The sequence below is a fragment of the Scyliorhinus torazame genome, chromosome 11 (genome assembly GCF_047496885.1).
Source record: "Scyliorhinus torazame isolate Kashiwa2021f chromosome 11, sScyTor2.1, whole genome shotgun sequence".
In the NCBI taxonomy this organism is placed as follows: domain Eukaryota; kingdom Metazoa; phylum Chordata; class Chondrichthyes; order Carcharhiniformes; family Scyliorhinidae; genus Scyliorhinus; species Scyliorhinus torazame.
This window is the reverse complement of record NC_092717.1, coordinates 250,147,946-250,162,885: the sequence shown is the minus strand read 5'-3', so window position 1 is coordinate 250,162,885 and position 14,940 is coordinate 250,147,946. Positions and strand designations below refer to the sequence as shown.

Here is a 14,940-nt window from a genome sequence, read left to right as displayed (position 1 = left end):
GTTGTCAGGGAAGATTCAATATGATGCATAACCCTCCCCACCCCAACTTCCACAGATAATATAATAATAATCTTTATTATTGTCACAAGTAGGTTTACATTAACACTGCAATGAAGATACCATGAAAAGCCCCTAGTTGCCACACTAAGGCGCCTGTTCGGGTACACAGGGAGAATGCAGAATGTCCAATTCACCTAACAAGCAAGTGTCTCGGGACTTGTGGGAGGAAATCGGAGCACCCAGAGGAAACCCACGCAGACACGGGGAGAACATGCAGACTCCGCACTGACAGTGACCCAAGCTGGGAATCGAACCTGGGACCCTGGTGCTTTGAAGCAACAGTGCTAACTACTGTGCTACCGTGCTGCCCATTACTACCTTATCTGGTGAGAGTTTCCAGAATTCACAGGTTTGCCCACTATGGAAGCACTCTCTCTCCACTGGGATCCCACGCGCCCCCCCCCGCCCCCCCACCCCCCCCAACCCCCAAACTGCAACAACAATGTTCTGTTGGAATCGAACCAGCAATGGGAAGCTTCATCCTTTTGCCCAGCCACAACCTTCCTACTCACGGGACCCGAGATGTGTGGAGTGTAGCGCCGGATGTGTAAGTGAGGACATGGTGGGGAATGGAAAACAGTGGGATTAGGATGGGAAGAGGAAATGGTAAAATGAGGATGAATTATTTGACAAGTGGCAGGAGCAAAGGACAATAGAAAACTTTAGATAAAATCCAAGAGGAGGCAAGGTGTCAACTGTCAATAGGCTGCAGTTAGAAACTGACCTGACTCCAGAGCAGCATACAAGCATGAGGTAGGTGATGATGAAAATCACACTGGAGAAAAATCAAAGCAGAAACGATTCAGCCTCTGGATAAGATTCACAAAACCATGAATGTTTGAAACCATTTAAAAGAACATTGCAGAAAACTGTCTCATCACTCACTGAAACCTCCCCCTTATGAAATGTTCCCGGCAATGGCTCTTGCTGGGCGCTCGAGTCTCCGTCTGGGAATTTGATTTTCCTTGTGTGTGAGTGTGAATAGTGAAAGGCAGCAGGCTCGTTCATGGGGGAGGCAAGTTACAACATCCTGGATAACAACATCCAACCCCCCTGAATAAATATAAAGGGCATCTCGGCACTTTGCTCTCCATATCTGGAGAACGGAGAGAGGAGAGTGAGGAGTTAGCAAGGTGGGGGATAATTGTAGCCTCTACCACAATCCTGCTTGAGAAGTGAGAACACTGCACACACAGTGAAGACCTATTGGGTCAAATGTTTCTGTGCTGTCTACTCCAAGCACGGTTCAGCAACAATCAAATGGAACATAAGAACACAGGAACATGGGAATTAGGAGCAGCAGTCGGAAATTCAGCCCTCGAGCCTGCTCCGCCATTCAATCAGGTCCTGGCTCATCTCTTCCTGGTCTCAAATCCACCTCCCCACCTGTTTCCCATGTCCCTTTAACCTGATTTTCAAAATCATAAATCTATCTATCTCCTTCTTGAAACCATTTAATAGCTCTGATTACACCGCACTATGGGGCAGCGAGTTCCACACATTCACCACCCTCTGCGAGAAGTAGTTCCTCCTTGTAGCGCACAAAGACTCACGAGAGACGAATAGAGATGAAGTCGATGAGGCTTTATTAAGCGTGACTTGTTCCCCGCAGTTCAGTAACAGACTGGCCTGCGGGGGAGAACTCCTGGTTCTTATACTCCGCCTTCAGGGCGGAGCTAGAGGTCAACAGCCAACCAGGACCCGGGATCTGTCAGCCAATGACATCACGGCTTCACAGTCCCACATGACCCCTAATGCATACTACCACATTCACCCCTTGTTAAAAATGAACCCGGCGGGGTGGTGCTTCGCATGGTGGTAAGGGTTTACAAGGCTGGTCCTGGGAGGAAAACTTTTGCATGTCATCACAGTATGTACAGGGTTTTTTTTTTTTTGTTTTGCACTATTTACAGTGGTCGTAAGGGGGAAAAGAAAAAAGTTCTCGTTAAAGTCCACAACATTGTAGTGTTACATCCGTGCCACGAGTCGGTCAGGCGGTCTGGTCGTTCTTGTCGATCGCCTCGGCCCCGGTGGTGGTGCTTGTTCCCGTGTTGTCGTCTCCGGGAGCCTTACGGTTTCTGCTTCAGCTTCACTTCTGGTCGGACCTGGGAGGAGGACCGATCCTCCCGGGAAGGGGGTGGTGGCGGGGTGCGCCGGTGGCAGGGAGGGGGTGATTGGTGTCGGGGGTGTGTGCGTGTTGCCGGCGGGCGCCAGATCTCGCAGGGAGACCGTGTCCTGTCGGCCGTCGGGGTACTCCACGTAAGCGTACTGTGGGTTCGCGTGGAGGAACAAGAACAAAAGAACAAAGAAATGTACAGCACAGGAACAGGCCCTTCGGCCCTCCAAGCCCGTGCCGACCATACTGCCCGACTAAACTACAATCTTCTACACTTCCTGGGTCCGTATCCTTCTATTCCCATCCTATTCATATATTTGTCAAGATGCCCCTTAAATGTCCCTATCGTCCCTGGAGGTGAACCCTCTCAACCAACGGGTCCGACTTGTGCGCCCGCACATGTTTTCGGAGCAAGATGGGTCCTGGGGCCACCAGCCAGGTCGGCAGCGACGTTCCAGAGGAGGACTTCCTGGGGAAGACAAGGAGGCGCTCATGAGGCGTTTGGTTAGTGGTGGTACACAGTAGCGACCGGATGGAGTGGAGAGCGTCTGGGAGGACCTCCTACCACCGTGAAACTGGGAGGTCCCTGGACCGTAGGGCAAGTAGGACGGTCTTCCAGACCGTGCCGTTCTCCCTCTCTACTTGCCCATTCCCCCGGGGGCTGTAGCTGGTCGTCCTGCTCGAGGCTATACCGTTGTTGAGCAGGAACTGGCGCAGCTCGTCACTCATGAAGGGGGACCCCCTGTCGCTGTGGACGTATGCGGGGCAACCGAACAGTGTGAATATGGTGTTAAGGGCTTTAATGACTGTGGCCGCTGTCATGTCAGGGCAGGGGATGGCGAAGGGGAAACGGGAGTACTCGTCCACCACATTCAGGAAGTATGTGTTGCGGTCGGTGGAGGGGAGGGGCCCTTTGCAATCCAGACTAAGGCGTTCAAAGGGACGGGAAGCCTTGATCAGGTGCGCACCATCCGGCCTGAAAAAGTGCGGTTTGCACTCTGCGCAGATGTGGCAGTTCCTTGTGACTGTACGGACCTCCTCCACAGAGTAGGGGAGGTTGCGGGACTTTATAAAGTGGTAGAACCGAGTGACCCCCGGGTGGCAGAGGTCCTCGTGGAGGGTTTGGAGGCGGTTAATTTGTGCGTTAGCACATGTGCCGCGGGATAGGGCATCGGACGGCTCGTTCAGCTTTCCGGGACGGTACAGGATCTCATAGTTGAAGGTGGAGAGCTCGATCCTCCACCTTAAGATCTTGTCGTTTTTAATTTTGCCCCGCTGTGCATTATCGAACATGAAGGCTACCGACCGTTGGTCCGTGAGGAGAGTGAATCTCCTGCCGGCCAGGTAATGCCTCCAATGTCGCACAGCTTCCACTATGGCTTGGGCTTCCTTTTCCACTGAGGAGTGGCGGATTTCTGAAGCGTGGAGGGTTCGGGAGAAAAAGGCCACGGGTCTGCCCGCTTGGTTAAGGGTAGCCGCTAGAGCTACATCGGAGGCGTCGCTCTCAACCTGGAAGGGGACGGACTCGTCGATGGCGCGCATCGTGGCCTTTGCGATATCCGCTTTGATGCGGCTGAAGGCCTGGCAAACCTCTGTCGACAGAGGGAAAGTCGTGGTCTGTATTAGGGGGCGGGCCTTGTCTGCGTACTGGGGGACCCACTGGGCGTAATATGAAAAGAACCCCAGGCAGCGTTTTAGGGCTTTTGAGCAGTGAGGGAGGGGAAATTCCATGAGGGGGCGCATGCGTTCGGGGTCGGGGCCTATTATCCCTTTGCGCACTACATATCCCAAGATGGCTAGCCGGTTTGTGCTGAAAACGCACTTGTCCTCGTTGTATGTGAGGTTCAAGGCTTTAGCGGCCTGGAGGAATTTTTGGAGGTTGGCGTCGTGGTCCTGCTGATCGTGGCCGCAGATGGTTACGTTGTCGAGATACGGGAACGTGGCCTGCAACCCGTGTTGATCAACCATTCGGTCTATCTCTCGTTGGAAGACCGAGACCCCGTTTGTGACGCCAAATGGGACCCTTAGGAAGTGGTATAATCGCCCGTCTGCCTCGAAGGCTGTGTACTTGTGGTCACTTGGGCGTATGGGGAGCTGATGGTAGGCGGACTTGAGGTCCACGGTGGAGAAGACCTTATACTGGGCAATCCAATTGACCATGTCGGATATGCGGGGGAGAGGGTACGCATCTAGTTGTGTGTACCTGTTGATGGTCTGGCTGTAGTCTATGACCATCCTTTGCTTCTCCCCTGTCTTTACTACTACCACCTGTGCTCTCCAGGGACTATTGCTGGCCTGGATTATGCCTTCCTTCAGTAGCCGCTGGACTTCGGACCGAATGAATGTCCGGTCCTGGGCGCTGTACCGTCTGCTCCTAGTGGCGACGGGTTTGCAATCCGGGGTGAGGTTTGCAAACAAGGATGGGGGCTCAACCTTGAGGGTTGCGAGGCCGCAGATAGTGAGTGGGGGTATTGGGCCGCCGAATTGGAAGGTTAGGCTCTGCAGATTGCACTGGAAGTCTAATCCCAGTAATGTGGGCGCGCAGAGTTGGGGAAGGACGTAGAGCCTGTAGTTTTTAAACTCCCTCCCTTGCACCGTTAGGGTTACTATGCAGAAGCCTTTAATCTGTACGGAGTGGGATCCTGCAGCTAGGGAAATCTTTTGCGCACTGGGACGGATGGTCAAAAAACAGCGTCTTACTGTGTCGGGATGGATGAAGCTTTCTGTGCTCCCGGAGTCGAGCAGGCATGGTGTCTCGTGGCCGTTTATCAGCACTGTTGTTGTCGTCGTCTGGAGCGTCCGGGGCCGTGCTTGGTCCAGATTCATTGAGGCCAGACGTGATCGTAGTGCTTGAGCGTCTTCCTCGAACCCCGTGGAGCCGTCGACACTGGGGTCCGTTGTTGTCGTCCAAGATGGCGGCGGGGGTGAACAAAATGGCCGCCCCCATGCATCGCACATGGCTGGGGGGTCACAAGATGGCGGCGGGGGTGGACAAAATGGCCGCCCCCATGCGTCGCACAGGGCTGGGGGGTCCCAAGATGGCGGCGCCCCTCCTCCCCTCGTGGTGGCCGGGACCCAAAATGGCGGCGCCTGCGGGTCGCACATGGGGCGCTGGGGGGGTTGGGGAGCGTTAGAAACGCGCAGGACTGCTTCTTCTCCTGGGACATCGGTGACCTCCCGGGACCGGCACACAGCCGCGAAATGGCCCTTTTTCCCGCAGCTTTTGCAAATCGCTGCGCGGGCCGGGCAGCGCTGCCGGGGGTGTTTCGCCTGGCCGCAGAAATAGCAGCGGGCTCCCCCGGGACGACTTGGAGTCTGAACCGCGCAAGCCTGTGGGGGGGGGGGGGGGGGTTTGTCGCGACGGGGGTCCACGGAGCCCAAGGGGCTGCCGCGCGGTCGGGACCGTACGCGCGGGCGTTTCGCGCGGCTACATCCAGGGAGGCTGCAAGGGCCCGTGCCTCTGAGAGTCCCAGCGACTCTTTTTCCAAAAGTCTTTGGCGGATTTGGGGAGAGTTCATACCTGCGACAAAAGCATCGCGCATCAACATGTCCATGTGTTCAATCGCGTTTACCGGCGGGCAGCTGCAGGCCCGTCCCAAAATTAGCAGCGCGGCGTAGAATTCGTCCAGCGATTCTCCGGGACTTTGCCGTCTCATTGCGAGTTGGTAGCGTGCGTAGATCTGGTTCACTGGGCGAATATAGATGCTCTTTAGTGCTGCGAACGCCGTCTGGAAATCCTCTGCGTCTTCGATGAGAGGGAAAATTTCCGGGCTTAACCTCGAGTGCAGGACCTGTAGTTTCTGGTCTTCTGTGACCCGGCCGGGGGCTGTTCTGAGGTAGGCCTCGAAACAAGTCTGCCAGTGTTTGAAAACTGCTGCTGAGTTCACTGCGTTGGGGCTGATCCTCAGGCATTCCGGGATGATCCTGAGCTCCATAGTCCTTTAAGCATGCTTAATAAATTGTAGCGCACAAAGACTCACGAGAGACGAATAGAGATGAAGTCGATGAGGCTTTATTAAGCGTGACTTGTTCCCCGCAGTTCAGTAATAGACTGGCCTGCGGGGGAGAACTCCTGGTTCTTCTACTCCGCCTTCAGTGCGGAGCTAGAGGTCAACAGCCAACCAGGACCCGGGATCTGTCAGCCAATGACATCACGGCTTCACAGTCCCACATGACCCCTAATGCATACTACCACACTCCTCATCTCAGATTCAAATCTACCGCCTCTCAACCTATATCTGTGACCTCTCGTTCTAAATTGGCCCACAAGGTGGAACATTTGGTCTATGTTTACTTTATCAATCCATTTTAGTATTTTATACACCTCGATCAGATCCCCTCACAGTCTTCAATAATCCAGCAAGTACAAACCCAAACTGTTTACTCTCCCCTCATATGTCAACCCTTTCATCCCCGGAATCAATCTGGTGACCCTCCTCTGATCTGCCTCCAATGCCACCACATCCTTCCTCAAATAAGGAGATCCAAACTGGACACTCCAGATGTGGTCTCACCAACACCCTGTACAATTGCAACAACACTTCTCTACTTTTATTAATAATAATCTTCATTAATGTCACAAGTAGGCTTACATTAACTGCAATGATGTTACTGTGAAAATCCCTTAGTCGCTGCACTCCGGCACCTGTTCGGGTACACTGCGGGAGAATTCAGAATGTCCAAATTACCTAACAAACTTTTGGGACTTGTGGGATGAAACCGGAGAGCCACGAGGAAACCCACGCAGACACAGGGAGAACGTGCAGACTCCGCACAGTGACCCAAGCCGGGAATCGAAATTGGGTCCCTGGCGCTGTGAAGCAACAGTGCTAACCACTGTGCTACCGTGCACACTCCAGTCCTTTTGCAATAAATGCTACAATTCCATTTGCTTTTTAACTGCATGCTGTACCTGCATGCCGACTTTTTGTGATTCATGAACAAAGACACCCAGATCCCTCTGCCCAGACGCATGTTGAATCAGTTTTCCATTTAGATAATAATTTGCCTTTCTATTTTTTCAGCCAAAATGGATAACCTCACACTTATCCATATTAAATTCCATCTGTCACTGCCACATTTTGGCCCAATCTCCTAGCCTATCTACATCCATTTGTAAAATCTTTATCTTTTCTTCACTGCCTGCGTTCCCACCTATTTTAGTATCATCTGCAAATTTTGCTGTATTACACTCTGTCCACAGCAGACACCATCTCCCTGACCCTACACTCATCCCAAGAGAATCTCGACAACAAGGACTCCTATGTCAGACTCCTTTCATTGACTACAGCTCCGCCTTCAACACCATAATCCCAGTCAAGCTCACATCAAAACCGAGGACTTGGCTCCTCCCTCTGCAACTGGATCCTCGGCTTCCTGACCAATAGACCACAATCAGTGAGGATAAACACCTCCACCACGATAGTCCTCAATACCGGGGCCCCGCAAGGCTGTGGACTTAGCCCCATACTATACTCCCTGTACACACACACACACACACACACGAGTATGTGGCAAAATCTGGCTCCAACTCCATCCACTAGTTTGCTGATGACAAGACCGTAGTGGGTCGGATCTCAAACCATGATGAGTCAGTTAGAGTACAAGTGGGAGTTAGAGAACCTAGTGGAGAGGTGTAACGACAACAATCTCTCCCTCAATGTCAGCAAAACTAAAGAGCTGGTCATTGACTTCAAGAAGCAAAGCATCGTACACACCCTTGTCTGCATCAACAGGGCCGAGGTGAAGATGGTTGACAGCTTCAAATTCCTAGGTGTGCACATCACCAACAATCTGTCCTGGTCCACCCACGTCGACGCTACCAAGAAAGCACAACAACGCCTATACTTTCTCAGGAAACTAAGATTATTCAGCATGCCCACTTTGACTCTTACCAACTTTTACAGATGTACAATACAAAGCATCCTATCTGGCTGCATCACAGCCAGGTTTGGCAACTGCTCAGCCCAAGACGTAAGAAACTACAGAGAGTCGTGAACACAGCCCAGTCCATCACACAAACCCACCTCCCATCCACTGACCCTGTCTACATCTCCCGCTGCCTTGGGAAAGCGGGCAGCATAATCAAAGACCCCTCCCACCCGGGTTAGTCACTCTTCCAACTTCTTCCATCGGGCAGGAGATACAAAAGTCTGAGAACACGCACGAACAGACTCAAAAACAGCTTCTTCCCCACTGTTAGCAGACTCCTGAATGACCCTCTGATGGACTGAACTGATCTCTTCACATATCTTCTCTACTGAGTAGTACTACACTCCTATGCTTCATCCAATGCCTGTGTCTCTGTATTTACATTGTGTATTTATGTATGTCCAATGTTTTTCAATTTTGGGATGATCTGTCTGGACTGGACGCAGAACATTGTACCTCGATACATATGACAATCAATCCAATCCAATCCAAGTCCCTGCTTGCAGATCATTTATATAGATTGTAAATATTTAAGGTCCGAGGATTGACTCTTGCGGCACCCCGCTAGTTACAGTTAGCCAACCAGAGAAGGACCCACCTAGCCTGACCCTCTGCTTTCTCTCAGTTATTGGCTGACTGAGAGAATTGGCTCCACAATCCAATCAAGTACTCTACCCCCAATCCCCTGTGATCTCACCTTCTGGATCAGTCTTTATGTGGCATCTTGCCAAATGCCTTCTGGAAGTCTAGATACCACATCCACAGGTTCCCCATTATCCACCTTGCTGGTTACGTCCTCAAAGAACTCAAACAAGTTTGTCAAGCATGACTTACCCGTCATAAAACCATGCTGACAATGGTGGATTGAGCTTTGTCTTTCTAAATGTTCAGTCATCTCTTCAATGATTGATTCCAGCAACTTCCCCACCACGGAGGTCAAGCTACTGGTCTATAGATTCCTACTTTTTGCCTCCCTCCCTTTTTGAATAGGGAAGTTACATTAGCGTGTTTCCAATCCACCGGGACCCTTCCAGAATCCAGAGAATTTTGAAATATAACCAATGCATTCACTGTCTCTGCTGCCGCCTCCTTTAATATCCTAGAGTGCAGGCCATCAGGTCCCAGAGACTTATCTGCCTTTAATCCCATTAGTTTATTCAATACATTCTCATTAATGATGGTTATTGCACCAAGTTCCTCTGGATTAACTGCAGTTTGGGGAAAAAGTTTATGATCCTCTTCCATGCAGACAGAGGCAAAATATTGTTTCAGTGCCTCCGCCATCTCTGTGTTCCCCATTATTACCTCACCAGTATCGTCCTCTAAAGGGCCAGCAATTACTTTCGCTATTCTCTTCCTCTTTATATACTAATGGAAGTTTTTGGTATCAGTGTTTATGTTTTCTGCTAGTTTCCTTTCAAAGTTCATCTGAGCTCTTTTGATTTTATTTTAGTAGCTTTTTGTTGAACCTTAAAGTTCTCTGAACCCTCCAGCTTACCGCTAACTTTTGCAGTATGGTATGTCCTAGTTTTTGCCTTTATGTCTTCCTTGACCTCCTTGTTTAGCCGTGGAACGATTTTCTCCCTTTTACAATTCCTCTTCCTCTCAGGAATATATTTTAATTGAAAGGTATTTAATATCGTCATGAACATCCGCTATTGTTACTCAACTGTCCTACCCTCAATTATCTGTGCCCAGTCTACTTGGGCCAACTCTTTCCTCAGGCCTGTATAATTACCTCTGCCCAACGCTAAAACTCCAGTATGGCACTCTGTCTTCTCTCGCTCAATCTGAATTTGAAATTCTAGTGTGCTGTGATCACTCCTTCCAAGAAGATCCTTCACGACAAGACTATTTATCAAACCTTCTTCATTACATAATACTAAATGTAAAATAGCCTGCTCTCTGGTTGAGTATAAAGAACAAATAATCTTTATTGTCACAAGTAGGCTTACATTAACACTGCAATGAAGTTACTGTGAAAAGCCCTAGTCGCCGCATTTCAGCGCCTGTTCGGGTACACAGAGGGAGAATTCAGAATTCTCAGGTGGTACGGGAATTGAACCCGCGCTGCTGGCCTTGTTCTGCATCACAAACCAGCTGTCTAGCCCACTGAGCTAAACCAGCCCCTCATATTGGAGCAGTATGCACAAATTTTAATTAAAAAACACTGAATTTTCAATATTCCTTTAAACACGGTTCCTTCAATTATTTCTTCACAGTGTCAAGTGACGACAGCGAGGGTTTTTCACTTACAATGAGGCATAGTACAAGATGCGATTGTGCCGCACATACATTTTGACTGGGTCACTGTGGAGGGAAGCAGATATACAAAGAGAGTTGATTAATTTGTGAGGAACAGTTGCAAACACAAACTAAACATCCCGACAGGACAGAGTCCAAAGGTGTGGTATAAATATATAAAGTGGTATAAATATATAAAGAGCAAGGAAAAAATAGGAGGTGTTAGAAAACTAAAAGTATTCAATGTGTGATGGAAAAAAATGATGGCACACTTTTAATGAATACTTTTCTTCATTCTTAACAAAAGAGAGGGTTGAAGCAGACACTGGAGGTGAGGAGGAAGAGTGTGAAATATTATATGTAAAAAACATAGTCAGGGAGGAAGTATTCAGGATTTAACATCTTTGAAAGTGGATAAATCCCAGGCCCAGATTAAATATATTTCAGGCTACTAAGGGAAACAAGGGAAGAAATAGCGGAGGCTCTGACCATCACTTTTTTCCAATCCTCTGATTACAAGTGTGATGTTGGAGGACTGGAGGATAACTAACACTACTGTTGTTTAAAAAAGGAGGGAAGGAAAGATCGAGTAATTGTAGGTAAGTCAGCCGAACCTCGAAGGTGAGAAAATCACTGAAAAACATTTTGAGGCATGGTATAAATCGTCATTTAGAGGCACACTGGTTTGCATATCTTTCTTACATTGTACCAATTTGAAAATATACACCACCAGGTGTTGCAAGTTACCCTTCTGTGTTTTGGGATACCCTCACATTTAACACCAGGGAGGTTATTAACATTGTTCAGTTTAATAATATCCTTCACTTCCTTGATATATCATTGTTGATTTATCGTCTTCCTAGAACCCTACTTTCTGGGATATATTTCTATTGTGAGTCATGAACTATTTTCCTAAACGTTTGCCATTGCTGATCAAACTTCTTTCCCAGTCCACTCCAGCCAATTCTGCCCTTCCTTTGTAATTGTCCTTATTTCAGTTCAGCACAGTTGTTTCTGACCCAGGTTTCTCATTCTCAAACTAAATGTTAAATTCTACCATCTTATGGTCACTGTTTCCGAGGGGATCTTTTACTCTGTGATTGTTCATTAAACCTGTCTCATTACCAGATCAAAAGTAGCCAGACCCCTGGTTGGAACCACAACATATTGTTCTAGGAAACTGTCCCAAACACACACTATGAATTCTTCCTCATGACTACGTCTGCCAATTTGCTTTTACCAATCCACATGAAGATTCAAGTCACCCATGACTAAAGTACTGCCTTTTTTTACAGTCCCTCATCACCTCCTCCTTTATTTTCCATCCTGCAGGTTAGCTATTGTTCGGGGCCTGAAGAATACTCCCACCAGTGTTTTCTTCCCCTTGTTATTTTTTACCTCCACCCAGATGGATTCTACATCTTCTTGCTATCGTATTTATTCTATCTCGCACAAACAAGGCTACCCCACCACCCTTTCCTTACGAAGAGTCACATACCCCTGAATATTTTGTTGCCAGCTTTGATCGCCCTGTAACCATGTCTCTGTAATGGCTATCAGGTCATACCCATTAACCTCAATTTGTGCTGTTAATTCATTTGGTGCCAAATACTACATGCATTTAAGTAGAGAGGCATTAATTTGGCCTGCTTACCATTTTTCCCCCTTTGACACAATTTTCTGCTTTTTTAAAATGTTTGCGCACATTGTCCCTTCCCATCACACTCTGGGTATCATTACCTAAATAGCTATCTTGCAATGGTGCCATACCCATTGCTTTGTAAGACTACATGTCCCCTCGCCAGAACCATCCCTCCCTCTATTGACATTACTTTGTCAGTATCTTCCTCCCCAACATCTAGAAGGACATCTCGAGGGAAATCTTTAGGGGGGCAACAGAAAGCTACTAAAAAAGCTATAAAGAAGAGTAAGATCGATTATGAGAGTAAACTTGCTCAGAATATAAAAACAGATATTAAAGGTTTCTGCAAATATATAAAACAAAAAAGAGTGGCTAAGGTAAATATTGGTCCTCTAGAGGATGAGAAGGGAGATTTAATAATGGGAGATGAGGAAATGGCTGACGAACTGAACAGGTTTTTTGGGTCGGTCTTCACAGTGAATTGGTAGATGTTTAAAAAGGATGTTTAAAAAAGGAGGTAGGCAGAAAGCGGGTAATTATAGGCCAGTGAGCTTAACTTCGGTAGTAGGGAAGATGCTGGAATCTATCATCAAAGAAGAAATAGCAAGGCATCTGGATGGAAATTGTCCCATTGGACAGACGCAGCATGGGTTCATAAAGGGCAGGTCGTGCCTAACTAATTTAGTGGAATTTTTTGAGGACATTAACAGTGCGGTAGATAACGGGGAGCCAATGGATGTGGTATATCTGGATTTCCAGAAAGCCTTTGACAAGGTGCCACACAAAAGGTTGTTGCATAAGATAAAGATGCATGGCATTAATTAATAGAAAGCAAAGAGTGGGGATTAATGGGTGTTTCTCTGGTTGGCAATCAGTAGCTAGTGGTGTCCCTCAGGGATCAGTGTTGGGCCCACAACTGTTCACAATTTACATAGATGATTTGGAGTTGGGGACCAAGGGCAATGTGTCCAAGTTTGCAGACGACACTAAGATAAGTGGTAAAGCAAAAAGTGCAGAGGATACTGGAAGTCTGCAGAGGGATTTGGATAGGCTAAGTGAATGCGTCTGGCAGATGGAATACAATGTTGACAAATGTGAGGTTATCCATTTTGGTAGGAATAACAGCAAAAGGGATTATTATTTAAATGATAAAATATTAAAACATGCTGCTGTGCAGAGAGACCTGGGTGTGCTAGTGCATGAGTTGCAAAAAGTTTGTTTTCAGGTGCAACAGGTGATTAAGAAGGCAAATGGAATTGTGTCCTTCATTGCTAGAGGGATGGAGTTTAAGACTAGGGAGGTTCTGCTGCAATTGTATAAGGTGTTAGTGAGGCCACACCTGGAGTATTGTGTTCAGTTTTGGTCTCCTTACTTGAGAAAGGACGTACTGGCACTGGAGGGTGTGCAGAGGAGATTCACTAGGTTAATCCCAGAGCTGAAGGGGTTGGAATACGAGGAGAGGTTGAGTAGACTGGGACTGTACTCGTTGGAATTTAGAAGGATGAGGGGGGATCTTATAGAAACATATAAGATTATGAAGGGAATAGATAGGATAGATGCGGGCAGGTTGTTTCCACTGGCGGGTGAAAGCAGAACTAGGGGGCATAGCCTCAAAATAAAGGGAAGTAGATTTAGGACTGAGTTTAGGAGGAACTTCTTCACCCAAAGGGTTGTGAATCTATGGAATTCCTTGCCCAGTGAAGCAGTGGAGGCTCCTTCATTAAATGTTTTTAAGATAAAGATAGATAGTTTTTTGAAGGATAAAGGGATTAAGGGTTATGGTGTTCGGGCTGGAAGGTGGAGCTGAGTCCACAAAAGATCAGCCATGATCTCATTGAATGGTGGAGCAGGCTCGAGGGGCCAGATGGCCTACTCCTGCTCCTAGTTCTTATGTTCTTATGTATGTTGAGTCTGGAGAAGGGTGTGTAGATAGCCTGGGTCACATTGAGATCCAAAAAGACGAGGTGTTGGATGTCTTAAAAAATATTAAGGTAGATAAGTCCCCAGAGCCTGATGGGATCTACCCCAGAATACTGAAGGAGGCTGGAGAGGAAATTGCTGAGGCCTTGACAGAAATCTTTGGATCCTCACTGTCTTCAGGTGATGTCCCGGAGGACTGGAGAATAGCCAATGTTGTTCCTCTGTTTAAGAAGGGTAGCAAGGATAATCCAGGGAACTACAGGCCGGTGAGCCTTACTTCAGTGGTAGAGAAATTACTGGAGAGAATTCTTCGAGACAGGATATACTCCCATTTGGAAGCAAATGGACGTATTAGTGAGAGGCAGCATGGTTTTGTGAAGGGGAGGTCGTGTCTCACTAACTTGATAGAGTTTTTCGAGGAGGCCACAAAGATGATTGATGCAGGTAGGGCAGTGGATGTTGTCTATATGGACTTCAGTAAGGCCTTTGACAAGGTCCCTCATGGTAGACTAGTACAAAAGGTGAAGTCACACGGGATCAGGGGTGAGCTGGCAAGGTGGATACAGAACTGGCTAGGTCATAGAAGGCAGAGAGTAGCAATGGAAGGATGCTTTTCTGATTGGAGGGCTGTGACCAGTGTGGTTCCACAGGGATCAGTGCTGGGACCTTTGCTGTTTGTAATATATATAAATGATTTGGAGGAAAATGTAACTGGTCTGATTAGTAAGTTTGCAGACGACACAAAGGTTGGTGGAATTGCGGATAGCGATGAGGACTGTCAGAGGATACAGCAGGATTTAGATTGTTTGGAGACTTGGGCGGAGAGATGGCAGATGGAGTTTAATCCGGACAAATGTGAGGTAATGCATTTTGGAAGGTCTAATGCAGGTAGGGAATATACAGTGAATGGTAGAACCCTCAAGAGTATTGAAAGTCAAAGAGATCTAGGAGTACAGGTCCACAGGTCACTGAAAGGGGCAACACAGGTGGAGAAGGTAGTCAGGAAGGCATACGGCATGCTTGCCTT

At 48.0% G+C, this 14,940-nt stretch overlaps 1 protein-coding gene across 1 annotated transcript in view; it reads right to left on the bottom strand.

Moving 5' to 3' along the window:
- The window catches only part of faim2a (Fas apoptotic inhibitory molecule 2a), a 255,935-nt gene that overhangs the window by 218,233 nt on the left and 22,762 nt on the right, over nt 1-14,940 (bottom strand). The window contains exons 4-5 of the mRNA XM_072468645.1: nt 10,364-10,417; nt 785-835 (exon numbers count right to left, since the gene is read on the bottom strand). Coding sequence (XP_072324746.1) covers nt 785-835; nt 10,364-10,417 — 105 coding nt within the window. The remainder of the gene's footprint in view (nt 1-784; nt 836-10,363; nt 10,418-14,940) is intronic.